Below are 16,563 nucleotides of genomic sequence, written 5' to 3'. Positions count from 1 at the left end.
CCCCAAACACAGTAATGGGGAAGCGGGGGAGCCTGGCTGAACACGTGAGGTTCTTCCCGCTTTCAGCCCTAGGCTTATGGCCCGGGCAGCCCCTGTCCAGCCACCTGGGCATTGAGCCCAGGCCTAGCCCACACCCTCCCGCTGACCCAGGACGCTCCTGCAGGGCCAGGCCCATGGTGCTGCTGGACAGGAGCTGCTGATGGAGATCCCCCCGAGGCTGAGTGAGACTCGGTCCCTCACACGTTGCCCTGTTCCCCTTCCTCCTAATTAGAAAACACAGCCTTTCCTGCTGGCCCCGTGCTCCTCCTTTTCTCTCAACTGGACTCTCATGTTTTAGTTTCCTCCAGTTTAGGGCTAAGGAGATGCTCCTCAACGTGCCCCTTCCCTCCAAACACTGCCCCCTTCTCCACTGTGTCTCCTTTCTGGGCTCACAGCCCCTGGCCCCACCTCCACTGTTAGTTCAAGCTGCTAGTCCTGGAAAGCAAGGTGGGGGAGAACCTGCAAGAATGCACAGGACCCAGGGAGGACGCTCACCCTGAAGGGCGTGGGGCCCCCTGTCCTTCCTGTTTACTCAGACACATTCTGGGAGCTGCATCCTCCAGGCTGTCACGCCATGGGACAGCCCTCCCCCACTCCCCCGCTCCCCCGCTCCCCCGCTCCCCCGCTCCCCCGCTGGACAGCAGACATACCCGCCTTGCAGGGGTGGGGATAAGGGGATGACGTGAGCTCTGCGATCACACACCCACCCCACCCCAGAGCCAGCCATGTCTTCAGTACTTGATTCTCTGAACACTGGCCCTATGCAAGTCACTTTCCCCAGAATTCCCCGTCACGAGCCAGTTAGGCAGGCACCATTCCTTCAACTCCCTCCAAGTTGTTTATTTAATAATAAAAAAGAAGATATGCACATACATACACCTGACCTCCCTCCACCTCTCCTCCTTGACTCTCAGGAACTAGCTCCAAAATGTAAAAACTTCCCTAGTCCCGCCTGGGGACTAAATTCCCACCTCCACCCCCCAAACAGAAACAAAAGAATAAAGAGTGTACAGGAGCCCACCTACCCCAAAACTTACGCTCATTCAACACCCTCAAAGAAAGAAGCAGGGACACGGGGTTCACAGAAGTGAGAGGAGCCCTATATTCCAAAAAGGGGTGAGAAGAGAGGAAAACTTCCCCGCACCTCCAAATAAGTGCTTAACCCCCATACCCTGTCTTTCCTTTACCAATTGCCCCCAGCCCAGGGATCAGGAAAATTCGAAACAGTCCCACTTGGTCGCCCCCACCCCCTGCCCCCCAGTTCTAAGTCAGTGTGAGTCGTAGAGGTCAGGGATGATTGAGGTAGAGGGCTGACGGGCGGCCTGGTGGGCCTGGCTGGCTGCAGAAGCTGGCAAGGGGCCACCTGTGGCATTGCCCGGGCTTGAGGACGGCTGTTTTCGGAGTGAGGGGGGCACCGTGGAGGTCTTGATGTGGATCACCCTGGTGTCCATGACCTCACACTCGATCTGCATCATCTCCTCATAGTCTCCCGGGGGCCCCCGGCCTGACAGGGTCTCTGTGAGAAGCGGGGAGTTAGGGAAGAGGAGAAGGGGGAGACAGACGGAGAGGAGGGGTCAGAACAGTAGAGGTGGACATCGGGGGAAGGGCAGTGACGAGGAAGCAGAGCCCCAGTGGGAGTTAAATGAGAGGGGAGGGAGGGAGTTGGTGCAGGGAGAAGGAAGGAAGTCGGGGAAAAAATGACACTGATGAGTGTGAGGTCACAGGGGAGAGGACAGCAAGAGAACAAAAAGAAGAGTCCGGCGGGTTCCCAGCCCACACCCCTCTGCCCAGCACACCCTAAGCAGTTTCACCTAGGGAGGACCCGCACCCTCATCTTCCTCCCAGCAGTGTCCTGCATTTTATTTTTCTATCCAGTCATTTCTGGCTTCTTCTCACCCATGCATCTAGCATCTCTATAGAATTACCACTCCTGTCCCCATCTCCCCCCTCAACTCCTCATGCTGGGTCTCCCCACTGGAACTTCCTTGTTCCTCAATTTCAGGACCCCTCCCCACACTGGGCAGAGAAAGAATTACCATTGGGGGCCATGGCGGGCATCACCAGGGACATCTTGGGCCGAGAGGTCTTGTTGTGGCTGATGGCTGGGAGCAGCAAGTGGTCCTGGGAAAAAGAGGGGCCAGGCTGGGAGGGTGGAGGAAAAGATGTTGACAGGCTCCCCGGCCCTACTCTACAGCCTCAACCTGCAGGCAGACTGCTGGGGAACCCAGGGTGACAGGGATGGGACCAGGAGGAGAAACTCACCCTTCGGAAGGAGACAACATAAAATGTGTCTTCCCGTCGGTCAATTGCATCCAGGAACTCTGGCTGTGAACGGTCTGGTTGGCGATATAGCTGCAGCTGGCCCACAGCATCCCTAGACGGGCAGGGAAACAGGATTGGCGAGGAACTAAGCCCAGTGCCCAGTTCCCAGTGCGGAAGGGGGAAAGGATGAGAGAAAGACAAGAGACCCCCAGGGGATAAGGGGAGCATCACGCCATCGGTGGCAATGATGACGAGCACAGGACAGCTCCTTAGGGTATAGCTCTTTAGAGTGGAACCTCACTTAACAAATAAGTGCCCCCCCAAGACTCACCTTTCTGGGGGCCCAGGGGGTTGGGTGGGGACTGCCTTAACTGGAGGCGACTTCTTCCATAGCTGAGACTTCTGGAAGGAGAAGTATCTGAGGATTTGAAGAGGGTGGAGGGAAAAGGGAAAAGAAACAGACAGCCCCTGGGAGCTGACGCCACCGCACACCCACCCTCCTACTGCCCCCAAAGCCCCATAACAAGATGCCCTCTTAAAATCCCCAGGACATTCAGCCCTTGTTTTCAAGTGGCTTTCCTTGAACCAGCCCCACCCCCTCCTACCTGTCTCTCCTGGGGCCTCTGGGGCATCTTCCGCCGGCCTCTCTGGTGGCGCTGGACCCAGCCACTCAGCTCATCAGCAAGCCTGGGGAAGCAGAGGACGGGTAAAACCTCTGTGCCAGGCCAAGACTCCCACTCTCCTCGCCCACACATAGGAGGGGAGAGAGAGGGCACAGAGAGCTGGTGCTTCAGCACACAAGGACAGCCAGGCCGTCTGCGGAGGCGCCTCGGGACAAGAGGGAAGGCGCCCCGGTTGTGAATGCCCCACACCTCAGGGACTCGGTCCTGTTGAAGTGCCGGCAATCAGAGGAGAGGAAGAGCTGGTCCAGGTCTCTCAGCAGCAGCTCCTTGGTGCCCCCAGGGAAGGCTGTCAGGTTCCTGGAGTGAGGCAGGGACGAGGCAATGACCTGAGGCTGCCCAGTGCTCTCCCATCAATGGAGAAGGTCATGCTGGCAAGAGAGCAACTCCAGCTCCCCTCAAAAGGAAAGGTCACTCTGGGGGAGAAGACACACTCAAAAGAGAGAGGGCCCTCTCCTCACCTGAAACTTGGCTGGCCCGTGGAGCTGGGCTGGGTCTCCTTGGGACCCTGGGAGGGATGCTGGGGGTGCTCGACTCTGTGAACTGGCTCTTGCGCCGAGAACTCCAGCAAGTGTCTCTGGGGTCGAGGCTCCTCTCTGCTCATCCGAGGAGAGACGGGAGCTGGAGGAGGCTCACTGATGCTGTGGATAGGAAAGGACAGAGCACGAGGAAGAATTCCAGCTTTACTGAGGGGCTAGTTAAGGGGGAGGGCTCTACAGATAGTCCGCCTGGTTCCGATCTGTGCTACAAGACTGAATCTCTTCATCTGTAGGACGGAATGAGAACAGTCCCTACTCATCGAGCCAGAAAACACGAGGAAAGGAGAGTGCTTAACCAAGGGCCCAGAACTCACTAGGCACTTAATAGTCACTATTTTTATCAACGTTCTCACCACCATCTCCTCCAGGACATAACACTTATGAGAGCAATGAGGGAACAAGAAGGGACTGACTGGATACACCCACCATCAGCGCCAAGGACATCAGAGCTGTCTGTGTGCAAGTAACGAAAGTGACTGTGCCAGACTACCCCCCGGGCAGCCGGGAGCTGGGCTCCACCCAGAAGGCTCTGGGGAGGCAACGAGGGTCTCACCTGACAGGCCCAAAGTTGAAGGCAATGAAGAGAAGGAAGACCATGATGCAGACCACCTTCCTGTTTCCAGACCCTAACTTGAGCTCGCTGTTCTAAGATGCAGAGAAAGAGAGAAGCCAGAGAGGGGGAGTCATTCCAAGGAGCCCGTACTCCCACGGGTCTCCCAAGGACACCCGGGTCTTACCTCAGCCAGCAGGGCCTCCAGCCGCCGGCGGAGGGCAGCATTCTCCCGCCGGAGCTGCTGGTTGTCGGCCAGCACAGCCTGCAGCCGAGCTTCCAGCCCCTGCAGATACTCTTTCTTCTTCCTCCGGGACTGGCAGGCCGACTCCCGGTTCTTGATCATTCGCTGCTGCCGCTTCAGCAGCTTTGCCTAGGCACAAAAGGGTCAGAGAGACAGGGAAAGAGGGGAGGGAGAGGGGCATCACACCCTCCAACTCCAGGGACCGATCACCCAGAGCTCACAGGGGCCACTCTCCTGCCTTCCTAACCTCTACCTACAGAGCCAGAGAGAGGTTCTTCCTCTCTGCCAAAACATTCCAGGGAAGGGGCCCTTCTCTCAACCACTCCCTAATGCTGTTCCTCAGCACTGAGAGAAGTTAGACTATAGGAGGAACTTCCCCCATCCTGGTTCTTCGTGGAACCTCAGTTCCTTTCCTTGATGGGTGGTCTTCCTTCTTCTCAATTCTCCTTTTTAGGACCCGAAGTTGACGCTTGCTAAAATTAGAGAACAGTTTACCTGGTCTTCCCCTAGGAAGCAGCCTCCCTCTTCTCTAACACAGGATGACTCCCCTGCCTTTGATGTACTAAGACCACGCCCACTTCGCCATCTGCAGGGGTAGCAAACCCAAGGATCCTAAAACTACACGGGGTAGATACTCATATATAAAAGAGGTCCACGTTAACCTTCAGGACCGTCTTATGGGCCTGCTTCCTCACTTTTTGCTCCCTTCTCACTCCACAGTTCTCTCCCACGACAGTTCTCTTCTCTTCCCATTACTAGCCCTACTCCTCTCCTCCCCAGTAAATGCTTACATCCACCTCAGGCGGGCAGGAGTTCCCAGGCATAGGAGCTGGAACAATGCTCTTCCTCTCAGGCCGTGGAGCAGGGGGGGTCAGTCCCTCAGGCTGGACTCGAATAGCACCTTGGATGAGAACAACTGGGGACACTGGGGCAAGTAGACAGGAGAAGGAGGTCAGAGAGCTGGAAGTCAGGTGGGTTCCTTGTGTCCACACCCACACCTGAGCACCCAAGTGTCGGGAGGCTCAATGGCTGTGAGCCCCCTGAGAAGGTCAATCCAGGCCACCTCCTTCTCTCCTTCTTTAGTACCTGGGGGTGGCTGGACAAGGGGCTGCAGAAGGACAGTGGTGCTGGGAGGCACAGCTCTCGGTGGCATCGGGACAGTGGTTATCACCACAGGTTTGGGCTGCAGTGGTGGCTTCCGGGCGGTCAGGGGTTTGCCTGAAGGAAGGTGAAAGGAAGGAAGGAAGAAGAAATGTCAGGACTATAGGCCTCTTGCGAGAGACTCCAGGTGTCAGGAGGCCTCATTACCTGAGGAGCCATCAGAGGACAGGCCCATGCTGATCTGGACAGCTCCAAGTGGGGGGCCTGAGACATCCCGCAAGAGACACCCTTGAGGGGATGGGGACTCTGTCTTCACTTCCAGTACCTCCTCTCCTATAAAAGCCTACGTGGGGCATTCCAGAAGATATGTGAGTCAGGAGGAGTGCTGAGGAGACGGAGCTGAAGAAAAGAAAGCTCTCACACCTCTGAGAGCCAGAAGGAACGCACCGGCGTGCTGGAGGGAGGAAGGAAGTGGATGCTCACCTGGTTGGGGGACTCCGCAGAGAGCAGGGAAGCCTCTGAGTTGATGGAGGAAGATGGAGAGACAGGCTCTATCTTAATCTGAACATCTGCGGGACAGTGGGATGAGACAAAAAGCTGGATATCAGACAAACACTGAAGGAGAAGAGGGCTAAGATGGGGAAATGGAAGACATGGTCATTTCTCCTTGTACCTGCAAGGAAAACTCTTCTGGCCCAGGAGGGCAATCCAGAGGAGGGGCACCATGGAGCTGCTAATCTGCTGCCTCTCCTCCTACCTCTTTACCCAGGACTCCCTTTCTCCTTCCGTGGCCCCTATCAGTTGTTTTCACCGCTGCTCAGCTTCCCTCAAGGCTGTCCCTGTGCTTCTGCTCTCCCTCTTTCTTCCTCACACACCTTGTCCATTCACATGGAGGAGGCCCAAGCAGGATTCGGCAGCATTCGTAAGGGCCCAGATTCCTGTCTGGCTGGATTTCCACCTCATCCTGGCCCAACGCGATCATGCGTCGCCACACTGACAACTGCCCAGTCTGCATCTCTACCCTTGACTGCCCCGCTGCACCGTGATCCTGACTCCCAAGCTGCCTGCTGGTCACTTCCTTTCTCAAGCCTCGCCGTTCACCCAAATTCAACTGGCCTTAAACAGGGCTCACTGCTTGTCCCTTCATACAGATTCTCTTCCTTCTGTCAGCCTTCAAAGCTCAGTCACCTCTGAGCCTTCATGGCTTCTGTTAAACCTATCTATAAAAATAAAAAACAAACAAAGAAAAAAAACCTATCTATAAGACCTGTTGATTGCCCCATGGAGGTGAACCCGTCCGAGGGCCAGATTCAGCCCCGAGGTCAATGGTCCGCTACTACCTCTGGTCCACAGCACGCATTTTGATACTTAATTATATGATTGCCACTACTGCTATTTCAAAATGTCATAACTACTTATATATTTTGATAGGTAATACAGTCATATACAAAATCCCAAAGGAAGGAAGGGGAATTCAGTGAAAAGGAAATTTCATTCCCTTCCTTGTCAACCAGACACCCAGATCCCCTCCTCAGAGGTGACCACTGTTTGAGCTATTAACCATGTGTTATAAACCTCATGAAACTCTCCAAAAGCAAGGACTATGTCTTATGCTTCATGTCTGTCAAAGTGAGGGGTAAAGTACAGGCCCTCAAAAAATACCTAAATACCAGGGGAGACTCTGACTCCAAAAACACTAGCCTTTGCAAAACCATCAATAATCTTTTTGCTGTTATAGACTTTTCAATCCGTTATTTTGTTTGTCCTCTTTGTAACATTTAATCGTATGCTGGATATGAGCTGTTTGTCCCTCCAAACCCACTCTCCATCTTTCCCTGCCCTACTCTGAGGCCCGGGGAAAAACATGAATGGAGTGCACCTTGGGGCTCTCTTGCCTTCTAGCTTCTGGTTAAAGTTCAACCAAAGGGAGGCGGTGCTAGGAAACCCTGAAGTCGCTTTGAAATCAATAATCAACATGGGGGCTTCCCTGATGGCGCAGTGGTTGAGAGTCTGCCTGCCGATGCAGGGGACACGGGTTCGTGCCCCGGTCCGGGAGGATCCCACATGCCGCGGAGCAGCTGGGCCCATGAGCTGAGTATCTTACTTGATTAACCGCATGAACCTCTTTCTTGGTCCTCCTTCTGCTTCCAGTCCTGTGTCTCTGCAATCCACTCTCTACTCTGCCACCAGAGTCCTCTTCCTAATAATATTGCTCTCCTGCTTGACTCTTCAAAGGCTCCCAACTGCCCACAGGAAAAAAGCTAAGAGTCCCTTAGCAGGGTTCCTACCTGGCCCTGCAGCCTCTGCATCTCCTGGCCTTTCTTTACGACCCCACCTCACATCCTCTCTAAAGAGATGCACGTTCCTTACAAACACAACCAGTCCCCACGTTCTCCTTCTGGCTAATTCCTATGTGTCCTTTGAAACTCGGATCAGGAAACCCCTCCGCCTAGAGTACACCCTTGAGCCAGCCCCAATCGGGTGAGAGGCCCCCTCTTGTGAGCTTTCAGGGTGCCTGTGACAGGCTCTATCCTAGAATTAGTACACCTTGCTTGGCTTTCTTCCCCCCACCACACTACAGGGGCCTCAAGTCAGTGTGGTGGTTAACGTGTTCTTCACCTTTGCAACTCCAGCACCGTGTCCAGTATCTGGCATGGAGTAGCTGCTCAATAAACATATAAGAGTAACTAAACTCAATAACGCTTTTCAAAACAGCACAAACAATGTTACTTGTAGAATCCAGGAGTTGGGTATATGGTATTCCAACTTTTCTGTATGTTTGAAAATTTTTATAATAAAACCTTCAGGGGGAAAGTCACATAGATAAAAATGCCCTAAACTGTCTGCAAGTTTATACAAAGCAACAGGAAGTTAAATCACACAACAGGTGACTAGGAACAAGAAAAGAAAGAAAAATCATCCCCATTTCTTCCGTGCTTCACTGGCTGTGATTTCCTGAAATCCTCCCTCCCGCTCCCGGCCTCTCTCTTGGTTATCTGCCATTTCTCCTCGCCACCTTTTCCTCCCTGTCCTGCTGACTGCACTCCCGCTTCCCATACACACATGCGCGTGCACGTGTGTACACACATACATACACTCTACCTTGGTAAAGCCTGAGGATGGTGCAGGCTGTTATTACCTGAGGCATCATCAGAGGTGGGGCCCACATTGATCTGGACGGTTTCAAATGGGGATGTTGGATCATCTCCCAGGAGGCAGAGTGAGGGTGTCAAGGACTCTGACTTCACGACCAGCACCTCCCCTACACCAGAGGCCTGGGTACGAGTCAGGGTAAAGCAGGGGGACAGAAACAAGGAAAGAAAACAAAGGACGTGTTGAGAGTAAGAGCAAGAACAAAAGCTTTCGAGCTTACAAACCACCAATTACTTGACATTCATACTCAGCATCTCCCTAGGCTGTGTCTGGCCCCTGGTTCTCTCTTTCTATTTTATTCCTGGGAGGGGTGATAAAGTCTCATGATTTCAAATATTGCCTTCGTGTGGACAACTTGGACAAGAAAAGTTCCAGAATTCTCAGCAGTTAACAACTCTCTTCTTCCCAGGCCCCCCATGGCTGCCACATTTCTCTGTATATTAAAAAACTCCACCTTCAATTCTAGACAACCAAAGAATGGAAATGTGAAAAATGAGGATATAAAAGAAATGGCAAAGGCAGAAAAGAAGCCCCCCACCAACACCCCATGACTCGCAGCACACAAATCATTTCCTCAGCATCTATAGGTGAAGTCGAGGGAGCTGAGTCCCTGCCACAGACAGTAGGAGGGAGATGACTCTCACCTGGCTGGAGGGCTCTGCAGAAAGGCGCGAGGATTCAGAGCTGAGGGAGGAGGAGGAGGAGGGGGAGGATGGCTCAGACTTCACCTGAAGATCTGGAGAGAAAGGGGTTAGAAAATAACCTGGAAGCAGAGCCTGACAAGAGTCCAAAAAGTGCCCAGGATTTTATGGGGTAAGGACCCCTTACTGGGGCAAGGGGGAACGAACACATATAAAGAATCAAAGAGGGAGAAGAGTACACAGGCAATCAGGTGGAGGAAGCGTGAGGATAAGAGGAATTGCAGTTTCTGGGAAACAACGGAAGCTCAGGGTTTCTGGTTGAGGGAATCACACAGGGTAGCTTACCTGGGAAGATAGGCAGAGAGTCCCAGGGGGGTTCAGGAGGGCTGACATCCATCTCCAAGTCCAGGGAACTGCTGTCAAACTGAATAAGGGAGGATATTAGATGGCAGGAGTGTGAGGATGACGGGTGGCTCCAGATGACCTCAGGCCGGGGGATGAGTCCTGGTTCTGCGACCACCCTCACCCACCAAGCGTAAAAGACCAGGCTGGGGACCGATACCGGGACATCCTGCTCCGGGCAAAGGAAGAGCTGCGTCTGCTCCTCGGCCACTTCATCCAGGCCGGTGTATAAGGTGCTGTCTGCAAGAGGTGCGGAGGGTCGGGGGGTCTTCCGCTAGCGCAGCCTTCGGATCCACACAAAGCCCTCGACCCATCCCTCATTGGCTCGGCTCGGCCGGACCCACCGCCCGCCCACTTGAAAAGTGATATAGCCAAAGAACTTCAGCCCCTCCCTCCCCGACCCCGGAACAACTCCATATTTCCGCAGGAGCGGAGGTCTTCCCCAACTCCCGCATCCCCCGAAAGCACAACTAGCCTCCCGTTCCGCCCTCCTTCAAGTGGTGCATTCCGTATTTGCCCAGCCTTCCTCCTTGGGCCTCCGCTTCCTCCTGCGTGCCTCAGGGTCACAGTACGCCACAGCCCTTTCCCCTCCCCGAGGCCTCACTCCGCGCACCCCAGTCCTCCGGGCTCAGCAAATTGTCGGTGAAAAAGCGCGTCGGGTCCGCAATCTCGCTGAGGAGCATCAGCTCCGCCATCTTTCCCCCCCGCCCCCCCCAACCATGAGACGGCTCCCAAGGCCCGCCTCTCCCCATCATCAACTAATCAGTTGGCTCTTAAAAAAAAGGGGGCGGCCCGGAAGCTCTACTGACCAGTAAGAGACCTGGGCACTGAGCACATGAGTCAATAGAAGAGGAGGCTGTACAGGCCGGGCCAATGGGAGTGCGGCAGGAGGCTAGCACCTCCGCAGCATCGGGCAGTGAAATTTGCGCATGCGCCAAACAGGACGCAGCCAGAAAGCGCCTAGGAAATGGAGCTACCAGGTTTTGAAGTTTCGCTGTCCACCCCCCCCCCCTCAGCGTGTCCTGAATTTAGAAGTGTAGACGGCTTCTATTCATCTTCGGAGATGGATAAGCCCCCCAAAACATAGCACACGTGACCATATGGCTTTTTAATGGTAAAAGGGTAAAGGGGGACACTGAGACCACTGCTACCTCCCCTAGGAAGGCAAAAGCTGAGAGTGGGATATGGGTGAAACCCTCCCTCTGGGCCACCCCCACCCCCACCCCCCAAATCTCACAGCATAGACCACACTTCACAGGTTCCTGTTTCTTTTAAGGTTTTAACTTTTAATCAGCCAAACATCTTGCGCAGTCCCTGAGCCAGCCCTGCATCCTGTTTCTTTCCCTGAATGATCACCTTTCCCAGCTCCTCCTGGGCTGCCCGGTTTTTTGGGTCTACCGCCAGCACCTTCTTGAGGTCAGCAGTTGCTTTTTCCAGGTTCCCAAGAGCAGCCTGGGCAACCCCCCTTCGGTACAAGGCCTTTAAATGGCCAGGCTCCCGTTCCAGAACCCGGTCACAGCTCTGGGCTGCCAAATGGGGCTGCCCTAGCAGCAACTGACAGGCAGCCAGGTTGGCATGAAGGACAGTTCGTTCCGGAGAGCCAGGTGGGGGTAAAGTCAGCAGCAGCCGAAGAGCCCGTCCATAGCATCGGGCAGCCGATTCAGGGTTCCCAGCTCGGAATAATTCTGTGCCTCTTGCACGTTCTTCCCTGGCCAGGGCCTCCTTCTCAGTGGCCTCCAGTTCCCAGGAGTCCCGGCCCTTGGTGAAGGAGGCCAGTGTGAGCCTGACAGGAGGTCCAGAGCACCCAGGGAGCTGAAGCTCTGCCTGCTCGCCTTGACACATGGACTCCAGGCATTTCTCTATGAGCTCCCCCCAGGTTTCTTCCCTCCATGGGCCTAACCCCATAGTTACCTCTGTCCAGCCCTCTGGCAGCCCTGACCCCAAAGTAAATCCAAAAGCCTGTACCCAGCAGCGGGAGCCCAGCTTGGGTTTGTCCAAGCCATGGCCACGGATTATGATCTTCTTGACAAAGCTCCCATCCGGACAGTACCAGAGATCAGAGGCTTGAAGGGGCTCTGGCACCTCACTGGCTGATCCATGAGACTCAGAGTCTCCTTCAAGTCCAGCGGCCAGTTTTTCAGTTTCTTGAGGATTCTCTAGAATTTGGCTGTCTGAATCTGGGCTCACTCTGAGCTCAAGGATTTCAGTAGGAGGGTCTCGGGGCTGCTGCCTAATCTGAGTAGTTAAATCAAGGTTCTTTTCCCATTGTTGCTGCGGTTGAGAGGTGTCCTTCTCTCCCACTGGATTGACTGGTGGCGTCTCCATTTAGGTGCCTGGTCCTTTCCAATGTGGGTAAATAGTTTTGGTCAGAAAGGGATGGACCAGGTTCAGGTCCGCACCTGATTTAAAAAATAAATAAAAATAATGTCATTGGCAGGAATCTTATTTAGATTCCGTTCTCGGCTCGAGCCTCCGTTCCAACCCCGAACTAACCCAGAACTATAAGTTCCACAATTCCCTGCGGCTTGGGTAGCCGTCCCAACTACGGACACCGATCGAGTCAAAAACTACCTGGGCGGTCGAAGCGCCTCGCCTGGCGGCAACAGCCGGACCCTTCAAATCACCTCTCTTTCCGAAGCTAAGTGCTACTGAGGTACTGTCCTCGGAGTCTTGCCCCAGGCGGAGAGGACGGACGGGGGTGGTGGTGGGTGGGCAGGGGACAGCTGGACAGAGACACTGACGGCTAACCCTGGAGCCCGCGAGACAGCGAATCTAGTTAAAATCCTGGCAGCCAATCGGGAGGAGGGAGAAGTCAGGTTAGCCCGCCTTTTGGGCGTGACGTCATTTCCCCCACACGCTCACCCGCCACACCCCCGTAACCGGGAAGCTCCAGGCCTTAGCAACCGAGCTAGGCCAAATCAAACCTAACTAGGCGAGGTACGGCTGGCCAGGCTACTGAGAGTGAAAATCTAGAGAAGGCCTGGAATGGGAGATTGGGGCGAATGAGAATATAGCGGGGAGTGGTGGAGCTGGTGTCACACGGCAGTGACCAGTCCTTATATCTGGCGACCTCAGGCCCACCTGTGCTATTCTCCTTGTTCCTGCATTCGGGGCTCCCAGCCAGAGTCAACCCGCCTGCTTCTTCGCCCATTCAATCCAGGGTGCTTCAAAATAAAACCTTTCTCCCCAACTGGCCCTATTTCCTTAGGGGACCACCTGAAGCTTGCCTTACCTTTCACCCCATATTCATTAATGCCTTTCAAGCTCTTCTTCCTCAAGAAATCTTAGACAGTGCTTTTCAAACTTTGATGTGCCTACACACTATCTGGGGAACTTGTTAAATTGCAGGTTCTGAATTAGGGGGTCTAAGGTGGGCCCTGCAATTCTGCATTTCTTTTTTTTTTTTTTTAATTTATTTATTTTTGGCTGTGTTGGGTCTTCGCTGCTGCACGCGGGCCCTCTCTAGCTGCGGCGAGTGGAGGCCACTCTTCACCGCGGTGCGTGGGTTTCTCATTGCGGTGGTTTCTCTCGTTGCGGAGAACGAGCTCCAGGCACGCGGGCTTCAGCAGTTGCTGCACGCAGGCTCAGTAGTTGTGGTCCACGGGCTCCAGAGCACAGGCTCAGTAGTTGTGGCGCACGGGCCCAGCCGCGCCGGGCATGTGGGATCTTCCCGGACCAGGGATCGAACCCGTGTCCCCTGCACAGGCAGGCGGATTCTCAACTACTGCGCCACCAGGGAAGCCCCAATTCTGCATTTCTAACAAGCTCTTGGCTGCTGCTGAGGCTGGCCATGGACCACAGTTTGCATAGTATGATTCTAGAATAACCTCATCCCATTCTCTTCACCCTTTGGTCTGTGCCCCTTTAGTTTGTCATATATTTTGTACCTATAACTGGTATAACCTGCTCCACTGGGCGACCCGTGGAAAATTTGTCCTCCTCTTCCTAATAAAACATGTAGGTCCCCTTTGTGATTCAGACGTGCTCATCCAGCTCCCTGCACAGGCTGGGCTACCACAGCTCTTCAGGGAAGGAGAATCCCACTCTCCGTCCTCACTTTGGCTCCCTCTTCAGTTTGCTCTCTAACACCCGGCCATTGTGCCCCAGACTACAAGGACCATGCCAGGACAGCCAGGAGGGGAGGTAATTTCATCATTAGCCACAGACTTGTGTCAAAACAGTCCTCTCCGTTTTGTGTTGCGTCTCAGATCACTAACTTAGACTTTTTTTTCTCAAGTTTTATTTCTAGGTTCTGTACTCTAGTAACCTTAGTCCACTGCAACTAAGGCTAAATACTCTGATTCTTGGAATCCTTATATTCCTATTGAAAATTAATCTACCTTTTCTCCCTCACTTTTCCCTGTTGCATTTCAGGGATTTCTGGGAAAGGCAGATAGTCTAGAATGAGTCGCAAAAGATTTGATTACATCCTAATCCCTGGACAAAGATTGCTAATTTGTATTATGTGTGCCTTAACTGAGAGGTCCACTCCAATGACCCTTCAAAGATTAGCTTCTCTCAATGAAAAGAAACTGTACTCTGTTACAAATGTATTGCTTTGTAATGTCTCTTACTCTTTTGTGTGTGTATGTTTCAGTTCCAACCGAACTGAAGAGGCAAGGACCTTGCCTCTATTTCTTTTGTGTTTTATCTCCTTCTTCATTCATTCATTCAACAAATATTTATTGAGCACCTGCTATGTTCCAGGCAGGATGTTAGGAACTGGGGATACATAGATGAATGAGACAGAGACAGTCCCTGCTCTCATGGAACTTATAGTTTGGCCATGGAGAATAAGTAATTACAGTGGTATGAAGAAGCATGAGATGCTATGAGAGTGAATGAAGGATGAGGGAATATCCCTTGAGGATGAGACATTTTTGCTGCCGTCTAAAGAATGAGTTAGAACTGAACCTCTGAAAACACACCAATAGACCCCATACTGAGAAACGCTGAATTAAATGGTCAACTTTATCTCCTTAGGTAACCCCTTGTCACCATCTGTGACTATATATAAAAACAAACATAGGCACCAAACCCCTAAAAACAGTAATCCAGGGACTTCCCTGGTGGTTAAGACCCCATGCTTTCAATGTGGGGGGCGTGGGTTTGATCCCTGGCTGGGGAACTAAGATCCCACATGACTGTGTGGTGCTAAGCGTGCTATGCGGTGTGGGGGGAAAGGGGGGCGGGGGGAAGACAGTAATCCAAATCATCTAGAATGGAAATATTTTTATTTTTAAAAAGATGACCCAGGGGCTTCCCTTGTGGTCCAGTGGCTACTAAGACTCCACGCCCACAATGCAGGGGGCCCGGGTTTGATCTTTGGTCAGGGAAGTAGATCTCACATGCCGCAACAAAAGACTCCACATGCCGCAACTAAAGACTCCACATGCCGCAACTAAAAGATCCCACACGTTGCAACAAAGATCCTGAGTGCCACAACTAAGACCTGGCACAGCCGAATAAATAAATAAATAAAACAAAACAAACAAACAATAAAAAGATGACCCATTAAAATGAAAACACAAAAGTTAAGTTTTATAAGAGGACTGAAAAGTCCCCAGAGATGACATTCATGGATCTGTAGATTCCCCTGGGTCTCAGCTTGAGAAACACAGGTCTAGGAAGGGGCCAAGATGTGAAAACTCAGGAATGGGAAATAGCATAGGCTGTACCCCTAAAGTGTTAACTGCATGAATATTGACTGACTCTCACAGATTGCTCTCTCCCAGTTCCCTGCCCCTGAGTCCTAGTATTCTACAGCTCAGTTCTCTGGAGATAGTCACCAAGGAATCAACAAAAAAGAAGGGAAATAAGCCTGGAGGATTATATCCCCAAGCCTGTCTACAGAACATGGGATCTCAGAGGATCTGGCCATATTCTGCTGCTCTCCTTGCCCTACCCCATAAAGGCATTGTTTTGCCTTCATTATAGATCTAATCTGGGGACTTCCCTGGCAGTCCAGGGGTTAAGACTCCACGCTCCCAATGCAGGGGGCACAGGTTCGATCCCTGTTCGGGGAACTAAGATCCCACATGCATGCCGGTGCAGCGGAAAGAAAGAAAGGAAGGAGGGAAGGAAGGAAGGAAGATCTAATCTGATGGCAGAACCCAAGGAGAGGTTCAGGAGCTGATGCAAGGTAATTTGTGAGCTGGTGGTTGTTCCATGTTGTCTCAGCACACACGGAGCATATGACACTTGCCTTCTAAATGGGTGAAGTAACATTCTGTAAGCAGATAGAGTGGGGGGGGGGGATCCCCAGAAGAAAAGAACCAGATAATAGCTTTTTTTTTTTAAATTTATTTATTTCTGGCTGCGTCGCATCTTCGTTGCTACGCGAGGGCTTCCTCCAGTTGTGGCAAGTGGGGGCCACTCTTCATGGTGGTGCGTGGGCTTTTCCCATTGTGGTGGCTTCTCCTGCTGCGGAGCACAGGCTCTAGGCACGCAGGCTTCAGCAGCTGTGGTGCATGGGCTCAGCAGTTGTGGCTTGCGGGCTCTAGAGCGCAGGCTCAGTAGTTGTGGTGCACGGGCCCAGCTGCTCCGCCGCATGTGGGATCCTCCCGGACCAGGGATCAAACCCGTGTTCCCTGCATTGGCAGGCGGACTCTCAACCACTGCACCACCAGGGAAGTCCCCGATAATAGCTTTTTAACGTAAGAGAAGCCATTTTAGGCCTAAACCATTTTGTGATCTAAGCCTTGCCACAATGCTTGCCCTTGAACAGGTCTTAGTATTAATGATCTTAAGAAGTAACAATCCTTGGACTTCCCTAGTGGCACAGTGGTTAAGAATCTGCCTGCAGTGCAGGGGACACCAGTTCCAGCCCTGGTCCGGGAAGATCCCACATGCCGCGGAGCAACTAGGTCCGTGCACCACAACTACTGAGCCTGCGCTCTGGAGCCACAACTACTGAAGCCCGCGTGCCTAGAGCCCATGCTCTGCAACAAGA

General features: G+C 53.0%; 2 protein-coding genes across 2 annotated transcripts; both read right to left on the bottom strand.

The window, feature by feature from the left end:
* Positions 1-854: 854 nt before the first annotated feature.
* ATF6B (activating transcription factor 6 beta) lies at positions 855-10,306 on the bottom strand. The gene is given in 19 exon segments (XM_027099300.1): positions 855-1,346; positions 1,349-1,555; positions 2,076-2,160; positions 2,302-2,413; positions 2,633-2,703; positions 2,907-2,988; positions 3,174-3,281; positions 3,443-3,622; positions 4,074-4,165; positions 4,258-4,443; positions 5,106-5,239; positions 5,401-5,532; positions 5,623-5,758; positions 5,899-5,984; positions 8,555-8,690; positions 9,213-9,304; positions 9,555-9,633; positions 9,772-9,851; positions 10,225-10,306. Coding segments are annotated over 19 exon segments (2,100 nt in total). The 3' UTR covers positions 855-1,326.
* Positions 10,307-10,878: 572 nt separating this feature from the next.
* On the bottom strand, positions 10,879-12,386 carry FKBPL (FKBP prolyl isomerase like). The gene is made up of 2 exons (XM_027099432.1): positions 12,183-12,386; positions 10,879-12,010 (listed from the first exon to the last, which is right to left on the bottom strand). Exon 2 carries the CDS (start codon positions 11,934-11,936, stop codon positions 10,902-10,904), a length of 1,035 nt encoding a protein of 344 aa, XP_026955233.1. The 5' UTR covers positions 11,937-12,010; positions 12,183-12,386; the 3' UTR covers positions 10,879-10,901.
* Positions 12,387-16,563: the final 4,177 nt, after the last annotated feature.

The sequence above is a fragment of the Aethalodelphis obliquidens genome, unplaced genomic scaffold (assembly GCF_003676395.1).
Source record: "Aethalodelphis obliquidens isolate GAN/ISIS:26980383/991018 unplaced genomic scaffold, ASM367639v1 scaffold131, whole genome shotgun sequence".
Taxonomy (NCBI): Eukaryota; Metazoa; Chordata; class Mammalia; order Artiodactyla; family Delphinidae; genus Aethalodelphis; species Aethalodelphis obliquidens.
This window is presented reverse-complemented; position numbering and strand designations above follow the sequence as displayed.